General features: G+C 36.8%; 1 protein-coding gene across 1 annotated transcript; it reads right to left on the bottom strand.

The window, feature by feature from the left end:
• Positions 1 to 21: 21 nt before the first annotated feature.
• LOC111038720 (scavenger receptor class B member 1) lies at positions 22 to 27,995 on the bottom strand. Its single transcript, XM_022321945.1, has 10 exons — positions 27,334 to 27,995; positions 6,408 to 6,499; positions 5,443 to 5,621; positions 5,129 to 5,270; positions 4,785 to 4,991; positions 2,979 to 3,208; positions 2,131 to 2,378; positions 1,921 to 2,042; positions 1,723 to 1,848; positions 22 to 883 (listed from the first exon to the last, which is right to left on the bottom strand). The coding sequence occupies exons 1-10, from the start codon at positions 27,392 to 27,394 to the stop codon at positions 566 to 568; spliced, it is 1,725 nt and encodes a 574-aa protein (XP_022177637.1). The 5' UTR covers positions 27,395 to 27,995; the 3' UTR covers positions 22 to 565.

Genomic DNA, 27,995 nt, shown 5'->3' with positions numbered 1-27,995 from the left:
CGTAAAGATACGTCCGGATAATATCGTAATAATAATATAATAATAATAATTTTAATAACAATAATTATTATCATTGTTGAAGTCGAAATATGACGACGCGGGAAAAATGACCTGTGTCGCGTTCTCACAACCATCTTCGCATTTTTATATAATAAATATTGTATGAGATTATGATTGTTTCCGCTACTCAATTTGTCAACCACGCGGACACATATATTATATAGTTGTAGTAGTCAATTGATAGATAGAGAGAGAGTGAGAGAGTTCAGTATTTATATAATATATTATAATTATGATAATATAATAATAATAATAATAATAATATAAAAGTAATAATAATAATAATAATAATAATAATAATAATGACAAAATCATTGGATTACAACTAAAGTCGTATCCATTATATAATATCATTCTTATTTTATGTACATCGAAATAGATCTCGTATTATCTTAGAGTGGCTGTGAGACTACATGGACTGCACCCTATCGATGGGTTTTCAGTTTTCCCGTCTGATGGTGGTCGGCCGTGCAGCGCTGTCTTTATTGTCCCCGGACTACTGAAACTATTCGTCGTCGGCCACATAGCCGGCGTTGGCCTTGGCTGCCGTCCCGTTACCGTTTGACAGCACCGTGGTGCTCATGGGCGCAGGTGGGATCGTTTTCTTGGGCTTCTTCTTTTCGTCCTGGCTGTAGTGCGCTGTTCCTTCGAGAGACATGGTCTCTTGCCGGTGCGAGTTGCGCACCAGACACCCGAGAGCCAACAGCAACAGCACAGCTCCTGAGGCGAACAACGCGTACTGAAGTGCGGCCTTGGCCACTGGTGGTGTCTGCGTGGCCAGCTTGAGCAGTTGGATCACGTGGTCGGGCAGCTCATCGATGCCCTGAATCGGATATTGACAAAGATATATTATTATAATGTTCGACAGGTACGAAAGATATAATTTAATAGTATAATATCCCAGTGATTTATCAAATAAAGACATCATTGATTACCCAACAAAGTTCTTAATAAAAAAAACTTCACAAAATTCTAGTACTTTTGTTTATTAAATTACGATATTATGATTTAAGGGGATCAAAAAGTCCTGCCCCATCCCCATTAACTTAATTTATCGTGTTATAGGGTGAATGTAGGTTCCCACACAAAACAAACCATGTATAAGCCACCCATTACGTAGATAGGCGAAAAGGTCACGAAAAAAATACATATGTTTGTATAATATGTCTACACAAAAAAATACAACAATAATATTATGTAAGTTCTTACACAAATGAAAAAAACTTAAATGTGTTATTTCTACAGTGTTATCTACATTTATTTATTTATTTATTTATTTATTTATTTATTTGAATTCAGTTGGACGCAATGGTGTCATATACCGATAAATTGTTTGTAAAAATAGTTTTGCATGAAAAGAACCTCTCAAGCTACATTTTCAATCAGAAAGCAATATTTTCTGTGTTGTTATATTTTTTTTTTTTAGTATCATTAACAGAAATAGGAAAAAAATATTATTTTAAAATCAGTATTTATTTGGCTTTTTTTAACTTAAATAGTAGATATCGGATCTACCCATAGATCATAATTAAATTATATTAAATTGGCTGAAAAAGTATTCAAAAAATTATATTTAAATAGTAGGTACTTTGAAGTTTGAAGACACTATCAAAGTATTCTTGTACAACTATGCATATATATATCCTAATCTACAACACTTACCTCTTCGAACCACATAATCGGAAACACAATGTCAGGGAATGTAGCCACTTGTTTGATGTCTACTACTTGACTTACGGCCAGATTAATTTGCACACGGGCTCGAGCACGCATAGCCACTCCCATTTCCTGTACAAACGAATATAACAAGATATTATTATGGTTGGTTTTAAAGCATATTGCAATATAAAGGACACTCACGGGTTGCACGTCGATGTAAAACTCGTGGCGGTCAGCATCTGGCTCGTCCATTCCGTGAACGGCTTCCCGGAGGCGTGGATCACCCATGTAAAAGTGAGGGAAAGACAGCAGCACCGGAGAGTCTGCAAACAAATATATAATGTATATCAGTACTTTAGCTCTGTCAACTCGCAAAGGTTCCTTTGCGAATGTTTGAATTGAGTGACTCACCATATTGACAGAGGCTCACATTGAATGTGCCGTGAGGCGCACACTGTGGAGAATTCATTTTCGTCGATACCGTGGGCATTGCTGTAGTAGAGCTGCTAGTACCAGAAGTACTGTTTCCACTAGGACTGCTCAGCGAAGGGCAGTAGCACCGGTTCTCCGGCTCGTGATCAGGGTCGGCAAACGCTCGGTGGTCAGGGCCAAATCGGTACGCTTTAACTCCTCCCTTAGCTTCAACTTGCTTCTTAAACCTGTGAGTTTTGAATAGTTAGGAATAAACATCAAATGAAAATAAAATAGCTACAGATCGACTGTTTATTCGCTATGCGCGGTATGAACTTTGATACTCGACTAACTAACTCAATATCGCCAGCAATGGTAACACCGATAACAAATAACTTTAATCGCAATGACTAGAGCGCTTAACACTGTGCACGGGGACAATTACAATGATTCATTAATCTCTTACCGACCCGGATACATTTAAATTGTATTCATTGATACTAATGTCAGGCCTAATTTTTTTTGGAGGGTAAAAGGGGAATAATCTATCTAGTAAAATATATATTTTCAATATTATATAGTTAATTAATTTATAAATGTATGCATTATGTATAAGTACATCGTGATTTAATAAAGCCTACTATGAGTTTTATAAATCATAATGTGACAATAAATACTTGATAAACATTACAATATGGTATTTGTCTTCTATTAAAGAAACGTGTGTATTTACAAGCTATTATTAACTTAGAATCAAATGGAGTATTGGTATTTCAGAGCATCGAGGGTAATGTGGTGATATCAGTTTAAATTTACAATATTATGTATTGCAGGTATGGCGCACTTACACTAGGGGTAGTTTTCGGCACATATCCTTGTCGAAAACGTGTAGGATGGTGTCTGGTTGGATCCTTGGCGGGAAAAGGGAACCATCACTTCCACCAGACATACGGTTGCAGGAATCGGTGGTCCAGTGCGATAGGTGAGTACGCCCGTTGAACTTGTCCAGGGCGGCGAACAGCCGAATGTCTGTGGCTCCAGTGAACACGGTCATATTGTCACGTGAAGTTCCATTTTTCTGTTGTCAAAGTGAGGTGGCCGTAGGAGTCGGACGGGAAAACCCAGCGTGACATGCAAAGAAAAACAATACGTTTCGATTAGTACTTTGTAACTGTGTGACGCACAAACGAATCAAATTATAAATAACAATGCGGTGACGGCGGTGAGTGTGTATACAATATATATATTTCAAAACAGCAAACAAAACAAACTGACAAACGGTGAATAGTGCGCGGCGGTTGCGAAAAAAAAATAGTAAAACAAACAGTGCAGTGTGGACTGCAGTGAACAGGTGTCGGTGGTTAGGTGGGCGGCGTAAAACCAATGATGGACTGAAAACGACACGAGAGTGTCTGCAGGTTTGTGGTCAAATTTCCTGCTAGTGACACGGCTATGTCTGCGGTGTACGTGTTTTTGACAAAATGTTTTTGTTCTGACCGGCCGTCCCATCAGCGACATCCTGGTAATCTTGGCGGGGTGCACCTCTTGGTGCTCACGCGTTGGCTGCATGTTGTAGTCCTTAGCCACCGGCACCGTCTGGATAGCAGTCGGCCACTGGTTTCCACCAAGTATAATGTTGGTGCCGGCCGACAAGATTCCATCAAGCAGCGGACCGTCCGCAGACAGTAGTCGATCCAGACGCAGGTATCCCAACAATTCGGGCATCGTCTTCACGTCATACTTGTCAACAATGTACTGGAGCTATGCGATGTATACATGACTCAGTATAATGTACATATGATGTTCAACAATACAGTCTTCAAAGGCAGTGAGGTAATCATGGAAACAATTTATGCGCGAGTAAAATATACTTTTACAGTAGTGAGGTAAATTTACACGATTTTTTTTTTATTTGCTTTACATCACTACTCTACGCTGTATGCAATCGAATTAAGTTGCATTAAAGAAAGGTCAATATATGATATCTTGTTCAGACTGTGTCTACCGACACTCGCTGAAAATTAGTCTCTTCCTTTGTTCAATCACGTCTATTTTACTAACTCAATACTCATGCTACATAAAGACATATTAAATATTAACATTGCAGATATCTCATTTTTCAGTATAGGACAATCGTTTCTTAGCTTCTATTCCATAAAATATTTTACTCGGTGAGCACATGTATATTTAGTAGGTAATCATTACATATTTTTGTAAAATATGTTTCTAGGTAATAACTTCCAAGAAGAAATATCAGGATGGAAAATGCTTTCTAAAAAAAATTCTAAATTTAATAGGTATCTAATTACAGTTTTCCCTTTTTTCGATATTTTTGATATTTTAAACTCGATTTAAAAACAATGAGTATTTCACGGGGACATATATAGGCAATTTGGATGCAGTATTTCAAACTAAATGAAACATGAATATTTTTAATACACATTAAGTATTAAACAATTGCTTTTAACATAATTTGGATGTAGTCTCACGTGGATAGCACTGTATAGTATAATTTTTATACTGTTGTATGCCAAACAATGTAACCTAAGATTACAGTTTCAATTCATAAAAACAATATAAAATCGTTATAGGAAGAAAAACGAATGTTTTTATATTTTAAAACTAAGACTACAACGATTGTTGAAGATACCGACCCCATACAGCAGACCGAACTCTTCGTAAGGTAGCTTCTGTTCCTTAGGCACCACGTCTTTGGCCAGTTTTAACAACGGATCCTCATAACCCCACAGCAGCTGACCGACGCTCACCTCGACGAACGGTTTCACCTTAAGGATGTCCATGATGCTGGCCATGGCCAGTCTCAAGAACCGGGCCGCGTGTTTGCTCTGCGACGTGGCTGACTGTAAAACACGACGGTGACAATGGTCATTATAATATACTGTTTATGACACATTTAACTAATTTACAACATGATGCGAGACTTTGGTAAATCAGTTAAACTGAAGGTGGTACGATAAAACATAGGTATATAACTCACCAACATCGGGATATTGGGTACCACGACGATATCATCTTCGGAACCGACGCTCTGCTCAGGATCGAACCTGTATACCTTTTGCTGGTTGTACGTGAGCGTGCCGTTGTCGTGAAATGTCAGGTTGACTTTTTCCCACGTTTCCCTGTGGGGTCAGAAAGCGGTTGCTGGTTATTCGTTAGTGTGAAATTAAACAAAATCTTGAACAAATATACAAGTAATACCACTGCAAAAATTTAGCAGCGCGATCGGTACAGTACAATGGTTAATGGCTTTACCAGTATAATATATATTATTTTATATTATATTTTACTCACACGTAGACAAACGGACCCAACTCGTCCAAGATCGGCTTCTCGCGCACCTCACCGGGCGCGATCACATTCAAAAACTCGTCGGCGTTGGTGACATTGTACACATACACTTTTAACAAAGGTCGCACAGGTGGTTTGCGCCACATCTCGAACGTCTGAGAACCGGGCCGCAGCGTGATTTGCTGTGAACGACATGTGATAGATTTAAGTTAGTTAGTTAGTTAGGTATGTATTTTAAAAAGCTTTAATATGTAATAATAAGTCATAGTAGTGACTGCGGTGGGTAGCGTATAATGTATACACCTGAGGTGTTACATCTCTATACGAACTGTATAGATTGGATAACTTTATCATAGTATAATTAGTATAGGAATTCTAGGCTCCGGTTGTAGCTCATATAGTCGAGTTATTTTAGTAAATATTTATTTATAGAATTAACCTCTATAGTTTATCTATGACTCTGAGACTTCATAAATATTATTAAGTAATTATGTAATTGGCAAAAGTTTTCAATTACCTAGTCTTAATGTCCTAATAATCATAACGCATGATTCAAATTGTATATGATTTGAAGTGGAAATGTTTTTTAACTCTGAATCAATTTTAAAATAATCTAAATTATTATAGTTGTACAATGATGTAAATATTATAAAATAATAGCAAACAAATAACCAAAATGGGATTCATTAAATGTTAAATTATTGTTTATGCAACCTGGCTATAGAATATTAATGTCTAATCTTTAATATAACCGAGTGTATAAATTTGACTTAATCACTAAATTGGAGCACAAATTGAAGTTTCTACTGTATTATCGTACAAACAAATTATTATTATCAAAGTATAAGTTACTGAATAATTTTCTTCCCCTTTTCTATTTTTCGTCTATACGACGGACCTGCTATTTGGCGAAGAATGTACTGTCGGTGAAATATAATAATATATATTAATATTATTAAAATACTCACGTCATCGATAACCAACTCGACTGCTGCAGTGAAAAACGCCACCACTAGGAGGCCACCAACTAATAGGGCTACGGCTATGGCAAGTACGACCCCTAAAAAAGAAAATACAACTATGAATTAGTATTATAATATCTATTTTCTAAAGGGTAGCATATATTTTATCTATATAGTGAGAGTTAGGTAATTATATAATATGGCATCGATAGTCATTGTACAATACATAATAATATTCCTTTTGCCCCCGGTCCGGGTTTACATACATATTATTAATTATTATATAATAGATACATATATATTTTATAGGCATAAATTGCAAATAGCAAACGCCGAGAACGCGGAACTAAATCGGATTGTAACTGTCTAGATTATAGTTATAATAGTATAGTTAGAGTCGACATGAAGAAACAGGCCACGGAGTCGTCCTTGCTACGGTGCTCGATGTCACGAGCGCGGAAGCGGAAGTGGCGGCAAGCAAGTTACTTGCCTGCCACCCGTCCATATACGTATTATAGAGGGATTGTACATGGACGTACAACGACGTACATTGTTTATTATTCTGTATAAATGCGATGCATATGCTCTATGCCGGCACACAGCATTGAATCACCGTCGACGGAAATATGGATTTCCGATGATTTTCGATGGTAACCTTTTCCCACGATAATCGGCCGAGCCGAGTCACTTCCGTCGTCCCCGAATTATCACTATCGGGCGTATAAATACGTAGTCATCGTCATCCGAGTACTGACTGTTTAGGTTTGGCGGAAAAAGTCTATGTGAAAACCAAAATAATTATAGCATTATACGCAAGTTACAAGCAGCAGCGGCGACGCTTAATTTATAATAATATGTAATGGAATGAGCGATGATGATGAATCAACGGGTGTAATTATGGTGTTTTTTTTCAGAATAACATTATTATCATCATATTAAAGACGTTATAATAATAGCAACTTATTTCATCGCAATAACACAATAATTGTGTGTACCTACTTTAGGGCTGGGCTTTTAAATTCCTTCGAATCGGCCAAAGTCAAAAGTTACCTTTTTATTAATTTCGAAGCTATATTTTTTAATGATAGTATGATGAACGGGCACTTTGACTATTTAATATAAAAATGATAGGTAATATATTTGAATGTTTCAATACACTTAAAAAATATATTTATGCTCACTTTTCCCTTGTGTTATTAACTTTATTTTAGCATAAAAATAATCCTCTCGATCACCGAGAACATGGATATTATTTAACATTGACAATGTATTAACAAGTTTGATTTTTTTTACTAAAATGTCCTTACTATTGAGCCCTCGTAATAAGTTGGCTGCCTTGAGTATCATATTTGAGTTTTGGGTTTGGAGTAACATGGTAATTGGTGATAGCCGATGGGTGAGTATTATTTTTGATAACTACTCAAGGTGAATTTGAATTGTTAATTTAAATAATGGTAAGGCAGTCAACTTGTTGTATTTCTATGTTTTCTGATAGGATGTGACCTCTGAGGTTAAATATTTACTGACCTCAGATACCCTTATAGTGAGCAAAAGTTCTTAAAAAAAGACCCATTTTTTAAGAAAAAATAATCTATACTTATAAATATTATTGTGTACATCCTAGCTGCATCCTAAATGGTAAAAGGGGCTAATAAATGTGTCAGTTGGGATGATTTAATTGGAGGCCACTAAAGCAATTAAATCAAACTGTCAAAACATGTTTTTGTCGATGGTGACTTGTAATAGAACAGTGATTTATTTTATTTTTACATAGGTAATCTTTATTGATGTTTCACTAGCTACTTTTTTTATCACACTTAAAAATATGCAGATATTTTTTTTTATTTGCCATTGAAAATGGTGATAATAATTTTTTTTGCAAGCATAAATTAACGGAATATAACACGAACAAAAAATAACCTTAGACAAAAAAAATAGCTTAAATTCTCTTTTTTCATACAAATTGATGGAAAACCAACCGGTGAAATACTTAGAACATATTTTTTTAAAAAATTTCGTGATAACACCAAAACAAAAGTGAAATAGACCACTGTCTTGTAGATTTATATGAAATATATGTATCTAAATATAATAATATTAATATATTGTACTTCAAGTCGAAATTGCCTACGTAAAACCCCTTATGAATCGTTAAATGTTGTGCCCGTAATTAATATAATACCATGTTCGAGGTCGGTTTTGCTAACCGTGCATAGGCGATGCGTAGAGTTTGATTTTAGCTTGTAAAATTAGGAAAATTAGCAGTTCGTTAAAAATTGAACTCAATTTGGAAATGTATACGCGCATATATATAATACATTGTATACTTTATTATTATAACGAGCGTGAAGCGAACCACTTATTATACATTAAAACTGACCTACCGATAATGATATACTTATTATATTATGGAAATAGAAAAGTGTCTATCATATCGTTAGCCACGTCATCTGTACAGGTACGTACGCCATTCGTATTCGACGTAGGTAGGTACAAACCACACGTAGCTCAACCGTAAAAACAAATTACTCGCTGAGCCGCAAGCGCGAATAAGGAGTTATCTAGCCTGACTTGCTGACCAGTTTTTTTTTATTGGGACGGGGGAAATAGGAGGGCTCTTCCCTTCGATTCATTGAGAGATATCATCGATCGCATGACTATTTGCGCTTACGAGCATATGTGAAACAACGCGTCCACATTAGGCTCATATGCTGTAACAGCATACAATAATCTCAAGATAAAATTTGTCAGCTTAATATTATAATATTAATAAGCTACGAATTGGACATGTGGTATATACTTGTCCTCGAACCTGGTTGTATGCCTAATACGACTATATACACAACCGCCGTAGTCATCGCGCGTTTATACGTCCGTACGTATTCGTGCAAACCTGGCGTATAATTATTGATATTAATTTATGATGATGATAATATATGCGATATCTGCCGAGGACATCGCTGGCAACCGCGGTCACCGAGTATACCTATTACCAGTAGTATGTTATACCATTAGTTCGCTCGATGTCCTTCTCCGCAAAAACTAGTATATTAGTAGGATTACAGATTGTTATTATATTATTGTGAGTTCCAGAACGACCACGATGCCATTCCGGTTTTCTTTTTTCCCGTACCTCATAATATAGGTACATCATTATTCATTTTAATATAATGTCATTATATTATTATTATGTACCTAAACTGCAAGAAATAAGCTTTCCAATATAGTAGTTTTTTCTAATTGTTCGATTGATCACCTTCGACAAAAAAAAAACCTTTGAATTGCAAACACTGCTGAAAACAAACAAACATACCGATGATTTTCCGCCAATTTTTTTCGGTTAGGTTCCTATATACCGGCGTAAAAGGCCACACAATCGTCGCGTGACAGTCAGAGGTCGACGACGTTTTTTTATCATCTAATTTTTTTTCCACGTTTCGTTCCGCTGAGTATAGGAAGTGTGCAGCAATAAAAACAAAATCGGAAATATGGCAAAAAAATGTCACCCAACCTTCCGCTTTGCACACGGAATATTACGAAATACCTTCCATGTTATTATTATTATTATTATAAAGGAACAATGACTGTATACGCTACATACCTACAAGTTGCAGCAATAAAACAATTACACTCAATTATTATGTTATGTTATAGTATGTATTGTACACACGCTCGCTATAAGCGGACATTTCCGAACACGCGCTCGGTATCGTCGTAATATATTTATCATTACGTACGGCGATGAGATCGGAGTATTGTTTTGGTGTCATCAGCGCGCGGTGTCCGTGACCGATATGGGACGGCTCGGGCGAGTTGTGATGAAAACCCAAAAATATGCAATAGCGAAATGCCGCTAAGGCTCGACACATGACGTAATAACTATGTTACAGTATGATTACAACGCATCTCCTTTTAACGCCGGCCAACAACGACGTAAGTTGTCATCAAAATAAATAATATTTTCGTTATCTGCTGGCTTTTATTTCGTTCATCGATCGAATATCAATAGATCTATAAGTATATACTTATAGATATATATATATATATATATATATACTTATAGGCTTGAGAACAAAATAGTTCTGAGTAGTGACTTTTCAAAAAAATATTTTTTAACTTATTACTATACAACGTTATAATTTTTGAATCCTATAAATCTAGTTCTTTCAGATTTAGAGATTAAATATTTGATCTAACGAAGTCATTATATTTATTCTCTGATGATGAAAAGGTTGCATATTACAATGTGTTTCTACATTGTACGTCAGTAAAAACATTTGTAAGATATTATGTTATACACTACAGGCTGCAATATGTTATGATAAGAAATAATTAATTGATACATTTTTACATTCCTGCGTAATAACTATTGTTCATATAGATTCAGTTGAAAAATGTTCATTGAACTATAAGCTCACTTGAAAAAAAGGTTCTATACCACCATACCAGGTAATAATTATTAAATATTTGCTTGTTAATGAACTTTTAAATAATTATTATATCTTTAAATTCGATCAAAACTTAATAAAATTATATTTAGCATTCATTCTTAAAGTATCTAATCAAATTTTGTGATGAATCAAAAAAGTATAAGTACCAAATAATATGAATTTTTAAGCTTTAAAATGTGTATCCTACACAATTTCCAAACCGACCTATAGAACCTTTTCATTCTTAGATCACGTAAGTAGCGTCTGGCATAGATGGTACATTGGTACGTGATAAATAATAATGAATTCAGCCACCACACTTTTTAAAATACAAGGAGAATGGCGTTGTGTGTAATTACTAACTACTAATTAACGGCATATAGTTAATAAAAGTTACTTATAATAATAAACTTACAGTAGTTAAGACTTATTAATGATTGGGTACTACAATGATTAGTAGGTGCCTGCTGTAGACAAAAAGAACTTGGAAAAATATCAAAAACAGACATCGTAGTTGAATGACAGATAATTGAAAGGTATCGTATAGCTCTAAAGTGTTCTACACCAATTACAATTATTACATTTTATTGGCCATGGTGTGTGTACTTATATTCGTTAGAAAAACACAATATATATTTAATATAAACAAATATTTGACATGTTGTATGAAACTCACAATTTTATTTGAATATATCGTATGGGTAACTCAATTATTTTCTTTTTAATAGGAACATTTGAAAACAGTTTATTGGGCGCCACTGATTATTTATGTATAATATTATATACGTCACGGATGCGGTAGAATGTGTGAGCGGAGTAGAGTGTAGTGAACACGATATTACAGTGACGCGCGCGTGGGAAATCCACGTGGACGGGGCCAATAACCGGTCGACTTCCGCGATGCGAAAAAATGTTATTGCACAGACACAAAAATATCTACGTAGATAAGTACGTCGGTGGCAGTAATAGCGTCACACGCCAGCTATATGCCTATATTATGATGTACAGCATTGTCTCATATGAATAATTTTTTTCTAATGATTTTTAAAAATATGATTACCTACTGATACAATTCCTTATGACTAGTGTGAGTTAGAATTGAAGAAGTACAACCATAATTCACTGTACCAAAAACAGAAAACATTTTTTCTCGTCTCTTACAAGAGAGCGCATTTTTATTTATAGGTGAACTACTTGGTAGTATACTACATAATGTCTCGAGTTACGGATTTCACTATTCGGATAGTCTGGATTGTATTTTTAAGCTTAGAGTAGGCAGTGTAAACGACACTCAGCACTCAGCAGTTCACGGCGCCTGTATAATATTGTACTGCTTAGAACTAAGTATGGGGAACAGGTATCATGGCGGTAGTAGTTATACGAGCACTATAATAGTGGCATCGTTGACACCCTGTGCATATATTATTACTGTAACCTACATCTTATGCGCGGGACGACATATCGTACATCGCAGTGAGTATAATAATGGTTATTTAAGGTACCTATTTAATACCTGCGTACCTATATACCGTTCGTCGGCATAAAATATATGATACGCGATGCGTGTGCGGTTTGACCCGGGCCGGCGGAAGACCGTGCGAATCGTCCTCGCACCACAGAGTAAAGTGTACAACATGTATTACCTATATACATATACATATAAATATTATTCAGTTCACGTGCATCGTAATATTAAATGTACACATACGTATATACACCGTACTAAGACTCATATATATATATTACACCTACATAACACGATGCGTAGGTACGGCTGGAGATTATATATTATTACTATTATTATTACTGAGATGCGGTCGGCCGTATAGTATATATAGGTACAACACGAGTACCGTTATGCCGCCGACAATTCGTACATAGGTGCAATCGAACCGCGCGCAACGTTCTTTATTCACCGACGTCGCGGTGTACTGTGCATGCCTCACCAGTGTTAAAAAAATCGTAAGACTTGATGAAAATCTCATATACGTTAACGCGTATCGCATATAATTATTGTGATTATATATTGGAGACGGCGTGGTCGTGTCTACGAGTGTATTGCTATTTGTTGTTGTTGTTGTTGTTGTTGTTGTTGTTGTTGCCCAGAGTAGACACGCAACTCGCTGCAGATTTTTGTTCCTCAGTCGTACGTCGACCCGCAGAAGATTATAGCTACCTAATGTTTATTTAATTTTTTCGCGTTCTCTCGGGAATATAATATAGATTTTTTTTCTCCGGGAATACTTCCGTCGGAATCGGTCGTGACGCATTTTCTTCTTTCCAACAGACCTCTACAATTAACAAGATATAATAATACCGTCGAGATGAAACCAAAGAGAGAACGAACTATCGCCGAGACTATAATATAAAACGATACAACCTGGTCGAGCTTGCAGCCTCCACCGTGGTCTGTGCATAAAAGCGATGGAGACAAAGCGACACGGTCAACCGTCCTGCGACTGACAGTTTTCTCTTACGGGCACTGTCACATATTATCATAATATAACACTATACATATATGCGTCATTATATTCGTTAATTCACTGTTGTTGATATAACTACGTTTGGGTCCAATAGTGTTACATTAAAGCATCGTTCTACACGTTTCCGTGAGAGGTATACTCTATATTTAAATATGCTTAATGCCCGAAATGTAATTAAGACCGTCGTCACCTCGGCTCATTAAATTATTTTGATCCTGAAACGGTCCAATTACTGCGTGTAATATATGTGTGCGTCAAGGCGAGACCGGGCATCTCGATTGTCTCGGACCAACCAGCATAATTGACGGTCTCGAAAAAAAAGAAATTGAAAATTAGGTGTACATATTATATTATTTGAAAATCCTCATATAATAAACTCTGTGCGCCTCATATTTTATACAGATATTTTGTTTGCAACTACTGGTTCACCAATCACCAGCCATAAACAATATCATTTTTGTTCTGCGTCAACCATATATATTACTATATATTATTTAGTCACATAAAATTGTTTCTATAATATTTGAATATAATGTCCGTTTTTGTGCTATTTATATATATATATATATATATATACATATAGAAATCGAATTATTTTATATTCAGGAACGTGTTCAATTGTCTAACTACATAATATGTGCTGGATAAATAAAATATGATATTTCAGGATAGGTACAATGCAACATTTGTCATTTTACAGCGATATACCGATACTGCAACACTCAATATGTACTAAATAATAATGTAAAAGCAAGTGAGACATCAATATAATATTACATTATTATGCTCACTGATGTCAGAAAAAAAGAGGCTTGTCGAACAATTTTTTTTATAAATCCACCACTTATGCTTATAACTTTGTGTTGACGTGTTGTATAAATATTTTAGTATATTACACAACTGCATGAAATGTAAATCGAAAATCAAATCTAACTTTTATTTGTTTTTATTACATAATATTATTGTTATATTCTGACCTTATTCAGCATCACACCATCACACACCAAATTACCATAGCCGCCACTGATTATGCTTAAGGACCCACAAACAGTGTCATACAATCAAAGTGTATTTTATTCAATGAGTAAACGCCGCGCCATAGTGAGATACATATTTTAACAGTCGTGTATATTCGATGCGAACTGTTACGATTCATTCGTCGGCGTATTGAACTTGAACGATTTCAATTTCTCTGTTAATTTAATTAAATACTTTCAAATACCATAAAATACAAATAAAACGTTAACATCCGTGACACGATTGTTTTCTCTGTCCAGCCTATATATTTTTAGGTATATACGTTGTCTCATCGGTATTTGTATAAACGTGAATCAAACAACTTTTTTTTTCACTAAGCGCACAAGAAATTAATAAAAACAGATTTGGTTCTCATCGCTTAACACGGGCGTGTAAAACTTAATAATATAATCCATTACTCTATATAGTCTATAAATTATAATATGTTATAGGTATATTATAATGTCTATACCGGGACGCGCGTGCGCACAAGATGGAGAAAACATAATATTTCGTGCTCTGCCAGCGATTGTGCAGATATAATCGGTGTAAATATTCATAAGTGCTATTACAGCTATTGACGATATTTTGTAAAATTATTCGAAAAACATTTCAAAAACACAATATTAACATTACACTTAGATTTTATACTCGCGGATTTCCTTTTACACCGCCGCTCCGCCACGATGTGGTCGGTGTGAGATAAACGAACAATAATTTACGTACTTACCTGGTTACCTAAATCATACACAACAACATAAATAACAATGCGAATGCAATATTATAATATAATAATAATATTTGTGTAGGCGCGTGTGCTCGCACGTACGGAGAAATTTAAATATCTTATTATTGGAGAAAATCGAAACGAAACCGATCACTGACGGCGGAGGCGGTGGCACGCGCCCCAAGGACGCCGCCGCCCGATCGACCGTGTCGCGAGCAACACGCCAATTAACCCGCCGCTGTTATACATTTTTATAACGGTCGGTGTACAGTTGCAGTGAACGCGTTAGGTTGCGTTGCGGTGGGGTGAGGGGTGGTGGGTTGCGCAGTGCAACTCGTTACATCGGCGATCGCGGGCGCGTGACGGCTCGCGTGGAAAATCGGTTTCGTAACGATGTGGCCGACAATAGGCCGTCGGTCGTATAATAGTATGACAATGTGGGTAAGAGTATTTCGTATGCGCCCACAACATTGTTATTGTTGTCATCGGATCGATTTCCTGGAACCCATATTATCATCCTGGAATATTTCGACCGCTCGTGACAGGCAGTCTCAGAAGGTTTGGGATGCTAGTAATAAGGGGAGCCTCTTAAATTATACTTTTTTTTGGTGCCTATTTGATAAAAGTGAAGATAGATTTAAAAAAGAAAACACTTCCACTTAGTAGGTAACTCGTGGTCCATAATATGTTCCTAGTTCCTTACAAAAAAAATCCGTCATTGACGACAGGATAATCGACGAAATTGCTGTATGATTATTTTTTGTGGCTCAATTCCTATAAGAATGTAGAATTATATAAATATTGACCAGACGGTTTCGCTCAAATCTATATAATAAAGATACGTAAATCACGATATTTTATTAACACAATTGTAGTTATTATTATAACGATTGGAAGCTTTGTGAATGATTTTTGCCTATTCCCTGATATTATAAACAACGTGAATCACATGTAACGTGCAAGTGCGAGTGTATAATTGAGTTGCATACCATATAATAGTACAATAGAAACTGAAATATTGTGAAATTAAAATTTCATTGTCGACCCTACAATCAATTTTCCGGCATCTATCCAACGGATATTTACGCGCACCATAAAAATGTACAGTTTTACGAAATTTGACCGGCAATTTGCTTACTGGGATCCCGTTCGGCCTGAGCTATTCTAATCCGCGAACGGCCTGCGACGGTGACCATTGCTCTCGCGAACACGAAGAACGCATTTTTTTTGTCAGACCGCACACGGTGGCGGTCGGGCGACGGCGACGAAGACGTCCAACGCGCCCGTCGACGGACAGTGCTGCTCCCCATCCGCCGATGTGCCAAAGGTGTCGCGCTGATGTCTCGCAACCGCTGTGGGAGTTCCCGGTTCCGACGCAACCGTTGCTCGGCACGGGTAGCCGGCGGCCACGGCAAACAGAAATCGGAGAGTACCGCTGATGAGTCGGTGGACGAGTCGGACGAAGATTCACCGACGCCGTTTTTGACGTCCATTTTAGGACCATTCGCCGTCGGCAACATAGCGTAAAACGACAATAACAACAACGTAAGCGATAACGATAAAACCTAATTTGTGCGTATCGCGTGAGACCGTCTCGCCGTTGTGCCGCCACTGCACGACTGAGCCTTTGTGGGCGCGCCGCTCCGTGGTTAATATATGGTCGAAACGTGCGTTCGTACGAGGCCGGGTTTTCCCGGGCACATCACGTCACGATATATATTCAGTCACAGGTGGCATAACAACGAATTCGTATGCCGGGGCATATTCGTCTAATGTCATGATGATAATATATTCATGTGATTCCGTTGCAACAACAATATAATAAGAAATAACAATATAATAATATGTAGAGCAATATTCGTGTCACCCACCTCACACGTGCCTAGTACCTACCTGAAGCACAGCCCGTTAATTAAGTCTCCGTGCTGTGTACAGATTTACGTGGCTGTGTATTTTTTTTTAAGATAAGTGTTGAAGATAAAATAGTTATTGTGTACTATGTAGTATTGTAGTTACTTCTCGTGTAGCAGTAATATACGTAAAGGTAGGTAGGTATATGTTGCGTTTGTTTTTTGTTTTGAAATACCAGCATCGCTTATCAAAACAAAAACAGTATACCTATAACCTATTGTATAATTTATTATAAAAGTACAATATAATATTATTATAACATTAAACGGATTGCTGAACATTTTTTTTTAACATGCACAGACCAGTTGATTTGAAAATGAGGTAAGTAAGTATTTCGTAAGTATTTGAAATTTGTTTTCAGAATTTGCAAATATACTTTTACAATTTACTATTTCTTCACTACTACTACAAAATATACTTCGCAAGTATTTACATATTAGACCGACGTCGTTTGGTACATAGAGAGGGTTTGCGTAAAGTTGACCCTTCAAAACTCATTATATTTTTTATGATCTGAAAAATGATTTTCAACTTCTGAAATCCAATTTGCAAAATACTGAATATTTTCAAATAAACTGGTCTTAATGAAGAGGATGATATTTTACTTCGTGATTTAAGCGATAAAAAAATTATGTACAGTGTCTAAGGTACTAATAAGTTTAATAACCATGTTTTCGAAAACAAAATTGTCGACGCTTTTTGTTTGTAGACATCGTTCATTCACAGAACTTTACAGTGCAAACTTTACATAATAAAGGGTGTATTCCTGGGTATGTCTATTCAGTTTTTAAACATAATTTTTTTACCACCAACAAACAAAGACCAATATTATTTTCCACGTGTGCATGGGGACATTTTTTTTTGAAAATTTTTCTATCCTATAGCATTATGACGAACGTCGAACACCCTGTATATAAACATCTATTATATAACACTATACAATGTCACGTGCGTCAGCGTATAGTAGTAATACTATGTACGTCGGCCGTAAAACAATATCGGTCGACATTTTTATAATAACGGTAGGTACGTATTTATTATTATGTATTAATACGGAGATATGCAGCCGACGACCTTATCGTGTCGATGGAGTATAATATTTTGCGGCGATCGCGCACGGCACTGCAGCACAGCGTGCGCTCGTATAAAACGTTAATTATGGGTACGCCGTTCGCGTTTTGCGATCGAAAAAAAAATTACGAATTCCTATATCTATAATATTATGTTTACACACATACACACAAGCGTATGCGCTATTTATTTATAAATTATAATATACGAACGTGCGTGTGCGGCACGTCAAAAGGTGTATAATATAATATTATAATATGATAATCTCTCAATTAAAAGTGGCGACGGCGACGACGACTCGACTGGTGACCGTGGCCGTGGCACCGCTGAGATATTGTTTAGGCACCAACGTTAATATATAACTTCTATAATAATAGATGATATATATATACATATATATATATATTATATTATATTGTACGTGTAAGCAGACTTAAATATAATATACTATGCTAAGCAGTGTTTTATGGGTACCCGCAGCGAGGGTAGTGTGGTGACTAATTGCCGTGTTGTAGCAGCTTTAATAGTAATGACGTGTAATCGCGATGATTAACGTGCCAGTGTGCCTCAATCCATATATAATATATATTCAATATTAAATTATTACTTTTATTATACTTAAATATATAAACATATTATTTAATGCGCATTTAGGTGTAATTTTATGACTAAAAGTCGAAACAATAAGAGCAGCTCGCGTGCGCCATCGGACAACACGCCCGAGGCGTAGGTTTGGCTAAATTCAATTGTTTTTACGTTTAGTTTTTTAAATGTCCAACGAGCGTTCCAGAAGAAACATCGAACGTATGGTGTATATATGAGCTGTCTTACAAAAAATCGATGAGGCTGAGTACAGGTTTTGTTCTATGTATTAGCATGTGGCACCAACTTCGACTTTGCATTATCATACTTCGTCAATCGTTAAACATAGACATGCAATAATATTTTTAGAATATTAGCTGGTATCCTATTTTTTTTTTTTTTATTTGATAACAAATGCCTCGGCGATTATAGGGCCATTGGCTACAATGAATTACATAATTTTTACATTAAAAGGGGATTGTTACATTAAATATAAACTTATAAGTAATAACTAAGGTAATATAAATATACAATAAATAGATAGGGGTTGATAGTAATACATCATAGGTGGATATATTATACTTATAATGATGTTAAGGTTTTCAGCAAGATCAACCCACCGGTTGGATTAAATTTTTGACGTTGTAATTCGTACTTTCTACAGTCGGTGAGGATGTGTTTAACTGTCATGGGATCGTTACAGGTCGGGCTCATGGGTGGGTAATTATAAACCCAGTGTTTAATTAGGTATTTACTGTCTACCTATACCTACTTATCTTGTTAGCCATTTATCTATTATTGTCACTGACGTTGTTATACAGAGTTTTATTTCGTTCTGTGGGTTTTTTTACTAATCATCTGAGTGCTTGATGTTTTTTTTTTTATTACAAATTATGATGAATAAAGAATTCCCAAAATTGTCGTTCTAAAGAAAAATGTGATATTTAACAAACGTACAATTGATAAGAAATACTGTTTACATGTTTACTGTTTAGTCATTTTGTATACTAATGTGCATGCAATGTTAATGGTATTTATTATTTAATCTTGTGATAGGTACGTTTTATTTTCTTACTTGTTACTATACACATTTACCTGCAACCATACTTTATACCGATTTCGGATCGGTTCAAATACATTTTTATTCCATACTGCTTAATAATTTACACTCGTAAGAATTGTAAACCAAAATTCCTAGCCAATGAATACGAGAAATAACTCAACAAAAACCTGTACGTAAGTGGTAACAAATAGAAAGTATCGGACTAGTTGCGCGTACATGAGGATATAACAATTTATATATTATGATATACGACGTAATAAGTTGGAAATATTGTAGGTAGGTAATTAGTGTAATATTGTTAATAGTTATTCATTGTTAAATTGAAAATTGACGTTTATTGTAGGTATATATTATGGGCCCTCACTGCTTCCCGTGAATTTTTTTTACTCGAATTGCCTCCTGACTGAAAAATATTATTCACTCGAATTGCCACATATTTTGTGTGGTGGCAATCGTTGTACTGGAATCGCCTCCAATAGCTATAATTAATCGATAACCTTACACTATAGGAAATATTATTGAATTAAATAATAATTACAATAAATAATATATACATTGTATAAACATTTTAGAAAATATACTGTTAATTTATCTTAAATTTAAAAAATCATTAATCAAAGCATAAAATAATTTGGATGAAATATAATTCTGTTATACAGTCATTATTCTTCATCTCGTCATGGAATAGTTTTGTCCTAGAGCTTTTCATTTTAAATTGTTGCTGAGTATCTATATGTTGATCTTTTACTCCGATTTTTAACTGATAATCGACAGATTAATTGGTCTGGGAAATACTGTATGTCTCAAAATGAATATTTTTTAACAGTTTGAAAATCGATATAATAACGATAGTACATTTTTTCAACTATCTATATATTAATTAATAATCCAGGTACGCTCTAGGGGGCAATTCGAGTAGACTGTTTGGGTGTACTCGAATTACCTTCTAAAACACCCGGAGGCAATCTGAATATCGCCATATATATTAGTGTGACTTGGAATGCAACGTCGTGTTGGTTTGTTCGAAACCTCGAAGTCAATGATCGGGGCATTGAGCACATATTATCAGATTCACCAGTTCTATAACGTCGGTACCTAAGTAATGAGTATATATTATAGCTTTGTGACTTTGTAACAAGGTGTTCTATGTGTTTGTTAAGCATTAGAAATAAAAGCTTGACGAATACAAAGTATAGGTGTGAGTTAAATTCAAGTCTCACTGAAGTTGTGAAAATTTAAACAGGACACAAACCATATAGGTATATAATTTATTTATTGCCTTTAATACTATTATATTTGTTTATATACAATTGTAGAATATATTTCACATTGACGATTATAATATGTATAGGTACTATAATGTATTCGAGTATGAATGACAATTTAAAAATATGTAGCTTTTACTGCATGTCTGCAGGTAAACATATTTCAGTACTGAGATACACATAACAACATTATTCAGTTCAGTAGAATAGTACATTAAATGCTGACAAATCATCATAGTTAGTTTCTGTCTATATCGATTTCGTTAAACCGTATGTGATTGGAATTCAATGTTGATTATTATCAAGTATTTAACAAAGTCATTAAAGGTACTATCTAGTTTTATTTAGTCCGTCTACATAAGGATATATTAGGTATTTGGATAGGTTTGTAATTTTATCGGTCGAAAAAACTATTTTTATTAACCATACAGTACCTACCATATCGGTACTTAAGCAAAAAGTGAGAAAGACCTGTGATCGTCAAGCATTCGGTATGTGATGCCAATCTCTCTCCACCCTTCTCCATGAACATTCACGAGCGTTAAAGTCATCGATCGTCGTATGCCTGAACTTTATATGATGAAAATCATAACAGAACCCGTCCTGCACTGAACACTTTTTATGCTAAAACTTCGGCAAACCCAACTTTCAGTATTACACACACCTATATATAAATACGTTTAAATGGTTACGGCGCCTACGGACGTCGTATGTCAAAGTTTTATAATTGTTGTTTTAAACTTATAATATATGGTAATGGACAACGGTGCAGTTTCTGAGCAAAGGGTCGAGCAATGGCTCTCTCCCGGGCGATATCATATGTTACGGCTCATTATCACTTATGAGTGATCGATGAAGAGTGAGGGAACATAATATAAGGTTCCCGAACAAAAATGCTATCAATCGATTTTTAATTGACGTAGAGACTATAACTGACAAATGACAATATACGCATACAGGCATGCTGTTGTATGGCTTGATAAGTGCGTATTACCTGGAGCGTAAATATTATATAGAATGTATTTACAATTTCTTATCGTCATCGTCGCCCGCAGTTCATTATTGATGACCGTTCATGGTTCTCTAAAAAACGAGTTTGGAAATCTTCCACGGTGTATAGGCGCATCAAAAAATCATCGATGGGTACCTATTATGTATTATGTACATAATATAATAATAATATGATCGTCACGACAATATTAACCAAAGGCGAATGCAGGAAGGAGCGAAGGAAACGAAAATAATATCGTATACGTAGTACGTACCTAATGCGTTAACACGATAACAACCCATTAAGGCGGTGGTTCACCCGAACCATTACGCACTCGCCCAGATATAAATATTTTGTTTTTACGGTGAAACCTATCATATGACAACACATAATATTATAATTACATTATCTACCGTCTAGTCAGCGAGCCTTATACATTCCTCGTTTATTTCGACGGAGACTTTATATACGATTTCGTCCAACAAGCTCGTTAACGGCCGCAGTAAAAAAAAATAATCGACGTCTCTCGCACGTTTTTAGTCCACGACAAGATATGTTTTTTTGATTTTGAACACGGCAAGGTCAACGCAGATGTCGACACTTGACGTTCCTCCGATATAATATACTATTATAACTTGACACTGCTGTCGAGACGTATAAGATACGTATCTATTATGTATACACATCACACACGCGTGTTAATATAATATAGACAAACTGTAAATTCCTCGAGTTTCCGGCTTTGACTTGCCTATACACATGTACCTACCTACGTCCTATCGAATGAATTAGACACGAGAACTGTACGCTTCTTACGTGGTCTGGCGGGTGAGCATTATAATATTATCATAAAATATTGATATTAATAACTAATATTCGTACACCGTTTGTCACTTTTTCGTTTGGTTTTATCTAACTACAGTCGCAGGTTATTGTTCCGTATAAAATGCATATCATTATTTTTAAATCTAGCTGCTGATAGTCGCAACTTCGCAAGCAAACCGAACGAGTTACACTGTATAATGTCTCAGACTCCCAGCAAGACGGTTTCGTCATGGGGGCGAGGCAGTCGGCTTATATTCTGGCGATGTAGCGCATGATAGAATGTCGCGGTACCTATGATAATATACTTGGTGGCATAAGCGTTACACAATATGATGTGTATAATAGAATAATAAGTGTTTGGTGGACGCTCGTGATGTTTTTCATAAACAATTATTACTGGAAAAAAAAATTAAACCATCGTCATTTGTCGACTCATTGCTTATGACACAACTAGGTGTGTTGATATATATATATATATATATATAGATTATATTATTACTTTACTGTTTCGTGTTTCGTGAATCCATTAAACAAATAAAATAAAATAATAATATCATAGTGCACGCTCTGGCCGAAATCCAAAGACCTACTAAAATACTAAATCATACAAAAACACAACATTACGTTCATGATTTATTAAACCAAACTGCTGTATATGCCAAGCCGGACGACTGACCTCTATTTAAAAGAGTCCGATGCAACTTTGATGGATTTTTTCTCTTACAATTGACAAATAATATCAGTCAAACGCAATAAAGGCGTTTTCTTATTTTTCATCTTTATAAGTACCTATGTCTTAAGGGAGAAATTGGCAATTTGAAAAAATTCTAGGAAAATCCTCGATTTTCAAAAGAAGTAGCCCCACGGAAGACCCGTACAAGTTGGTTCTCTAAAACACTTAGTTGAAGCATTGGTAGGAAAACCAAAATTATGGAAAGGGACAATGCATTTAATGTAATGTTTCAATGACTATTGCAACTAATACCATCGGATAGACATAGATTTGATCCCTGCGTGAGTAGAAAATATTTCAATTCAATTTTAGAATAACACGATGCAATGGCTGTCTTTGCATATGACCCAAAGTAGAAAATTTATTTTTCAAGAAACACTAACTGACGAGAGAATAAATGGCTGCTCCTAGGTATGCACTTATATTATAGCTACATCTTATATGCTCACCAATCGTATAGATATAATATACAAATGACTGGATAGGACGAGCATAATATCATCAACTACATGCGTCTCTCTTCCCCCCAAAAAATACCACGCGTACGCAGTTGATGACACATCAATTGTTTGTCCTATCCATTGCTTTAAACGTTATCTATAAACCATTATTACTTTGCTATAAATATCCGGCGATCGGTATAAATATAGGTGCAGCCGTTTCACTCGTTTTCGGCACCGAATACGTCGGTTTGCATTTTTTTTGCGCACAACATAAAATCGTTTTCGACGAACTGTGCTGATAATGTCGAATGCCGCTGCAGGAGATAGGGCACGCGCGCTGTAAGTCCAACACACGCGGGAAGTGCATCGAAGATAAGGCGGTGACGGCGGAAGTCCGCTGTTTTAACCGTGACGAAACAATGCGCAAGTGATACGTGACGTCGACGGGACAATAAATAATTACGCTTTTGATGAATTCGCGATAGGAAATAAATATAAAAACCAATGGCTCATATAATATACGCGAAAACTGTAAACCAGATGCGTATAAAACGATCGCGAAACGGCGTTGTATATGGTTGTACGGCCGATGACGTTGTTATTGTTATTGCAAACGTTTTGGACGAATTTCGATTTTCGCGCACGGACGGCAAATGGAAAACATCATTATGACGACGGCGTCGAGGTCGTCTCCGCCGCCGACAAGTCTATGTAGGTATTCGCCGCTCGGGAGAAAAGAAAACAATATTACGTTATTTACACGTTATTGCGTCCCGGCGGCGGCGAGTTATACTAAATAATATTATATTATAATGTTATACTCTTCGACGCAATATTTATGACATACCACGCGACACGTCTCAACAACAATCCGATAACAATAATAAAAACAATAATGACGGCGATGACAATATATACGTGTCTCATTATAACAGGCGTACAACAGCGGCGGACCGACGGCATAATAATACAGCACGTATGGCGTACACCGTACAACAACAATATTGTCGCTGCGTACTCGTTTGCCTTTTTGTACGTGGCGTTTTCGTCACAATATAGGTGCCTATATGAATCGGACGACGGCGTTACGCCACGCGAGTCTTGTGACACGGCCGCCGCGGACCGGACGATCGGACGGACGGACGGACGGACGCAGGGCGGGCGGGACGAGCGGACCGCGAGAGAAAGTGTGGCCGCGGAGGGCACGGAGAGAGAGAGAGTGGCTGCGGTAAAATCCGTCGACGTCGCGAAGGTCGATGGGTAAAAAAAAACATTTAAGTGCACACAGTTATAATAATAATAATAATAATAATTGTAATATTATTATGTAAATTTCACCGTGCTCGAAATACCGGTAGTACTGGTATACGCGCAAGACTTTAATATTATTATGATATACGTACTTTTAAGGTACGACTTCGTACATGCCGGCAATATTATTATAATATATTTACATAGAATAATATTATAGTATAGTATTATATTAGTGGTCGTCCTCGGCGCGTTATGTAATTATTTTACTTTTTCGTTTGCGCGACGACTATCCGGACTAGGAGATAATATATATATATATATATATATATATATAACGGCGAGTGGCCGGGAGGAGAGAGTGTCGATAGAGGAGAGAAAATCGAATCCTATCCGTCGTGTTGTTCGTTATTATGTATTATAATATACGGTTTACCAATCAATATTATTATTCGGTCGGCGCCGTTGTCGTTTAAGATATTGATTATTTTTACTATTCTTTGTAGGTACCTACGCATATAATATCGTCTGGATTACGACAGCGAGCTGCGCGGGAGGCAACTGTGGCGTCTGGCGAGGATGTAGGAAAATAATAAATGAAGAACTAGGTAGGTTATATCATTATTGTTGTTCTTTTTCGTTGGTACATGGCGGAAAAAACGCGGCTACTTGTCACGACGACGACAACGACGACAAAGGCTATACAATGTGAAATAATATAATAAATATATAAATCGTGTTTATTCGTCGTCGTCATTGCCACCGCCGTTACTACACCGAGTACGGATACTTGCTGCAACTGCCTATCGTAATAATAATTATATACACTTGTTGTGGTGCGGAAAATAATTAAAAAATAACCGAACACTGTAACATGTATACGGCTATTATACTTAACGCCATCGTCAATAACAATCTATATAGTCTGAATTATTATCTTCGTCCCGAGCGTATTATATACTGTTAAGACTATTACAAAATAGGGTACAGACATCATTGCGGTAGACACGCAGATTAACTAACTTCACGGTGGCGATGGGCATAGGGCGAAATTGGCCAAAGGTCCGGCCAGTCGGGTACGCATCAGAGATTCTAGTGATAATAATATCACGACTCGCTAGAGAGATAGTTTGTCGAAGTGCGTTAACTACAACTTACAGTTCTCTGGCTGTGGTGGTGAGGTGCGTGGAAAGGGGTGGGTGTGGACCGCGGAGATGAAACCGGTTGTGTTATGTGCTTCAGTCCAAGACTCCCACCGCGTCGGGGCCTTCGAGAGGCGCGAGCATATGTGTTTGCTTTGCACCGATCAGTTATTTGACAGAGAAAGACAGAGAGTGATATGGCGGTGGTGTTGCTTTCCAGCAGAGGACGAATCGATGAAACGGATGGATGGAGAGCGAGAAATGTAGATGTGGACTGACACTAGGCTGCAGGGAGAGATATACAGTGAGAGGAAAAGAAAACGACAAGCGGTGGCTGGTTCCGCTCTTCAACAACGTTCCGGATCGCGTGCACTCGGACTCACGACGATGGGTTTGTACGTGCGTGCGTGTGTTGTGCTTGTACGATGTAAGTTCGAAGACTTATACGAATTAATATAAAGTATACCTGCCCACCTGTTGTTACCTATCTGCAGAAATATATAATAACTATAATGCTACCCGACAACCGATAATAATAATAATACGTGAGTTTATTATTATTATTATTACGATGAGTAACGCAAAGTAATACCGTAGTAGCTTGCACGCGTATGCACCGCCGTTGCTTTAGATTTCTCTTCGTGGGGCCGGTTGACCGTGTCGCCGCGCGCAGCCGGTTCGAGCCACAGGTATCTTATATTATATTATAAAACCAACTAACCCGATCGACCAACTCTATACGGTTAACTAGGTAGGTAGGTAGACAGTGCTGGTAAACAGCTATATAAACCGTGAGACCGCCGAGGGGTAGTGGTGGGTGAGGTGGCCGAGGAGAGGAAGCAAAGTTGCCACCGCCATAATGTCTTATATCGTGCGGCTACTACAATCGTATACTGAACATTGAAGGGATAATATTGTGGCAATAACACGATTAAATATATATGAAAAATAAATAATATTACGAAAAAAGAAACATAAAATATCGTATGGGTACTTACACCACTTGCGCAGGAAGCTGCTGGTGAGCTTTGTGCACAGCTTGCCTTTTTTGTTATGCATCTTGATAGCGGACGTTCGGTGTGTGTGTGTGGCCGAGATGAGCTGCTACTGGCAGGTGTGTCGGTCGACCTGTTGGCTTACCAAACGCGGCGCGAGTTCACCGCGAGAACATCAATCCGACGAGGACGATATCGCGAGTATAATGCGCGTGTGGCGCACACCGCGAGGCGGCGGGCTGTCGGTCGAATGCGATTTACGGATAATATTATTATTTTTTTTTTTTTACACGGCGCCAAAGGAGAGAGAGCTGCTGCTGCGGCGGCGGCGTCGTTACGTGTGTTCGGAGCGACGCGTGGCGTTGAAAGTACACGAGACGGTGGTGGCGTCGGTGAAGAATATTATAGTTGTAATACCTACGACGAGCGCGCAGGGGAACGGTGTATGCCGCAGTCGACGATGTTGTGTTATTGTGGTTGCCGTAATTCACGTGCGAAATGCAAAACAATTTCTTTTGGTACGTGGAAAATCGTCGAAACGATTATAATGATAGTAAAATAAATATTTTCTGTCGGTCCGCGAGTTGTTCTGTGCTGCAGTAGTCGGGCGGCGGGTCGCGATAACAGACTGACTGACTCGACTTGACCGACGGACTGCAGCGGCG

Source organism: Myzus persicae, unplaced genomic scaffold (genome assembly GCF_001856785.1).
Source record: "Myzus persicae strain clone G006 unplaced genomic scaffold, MPER_G0061.0, whole genome shotgun sequence".
NCBI lineage: Eukaryota > Metazoa > Arthropoda > Insecta > Hemiptera > Aphididae > Myzus > Myzus persicae.
The sequence above is the reverse complement of the archived record's forward strand: the minus strand, read 5'-3'. Positions and strand labels throughout refer to the sequence as shown.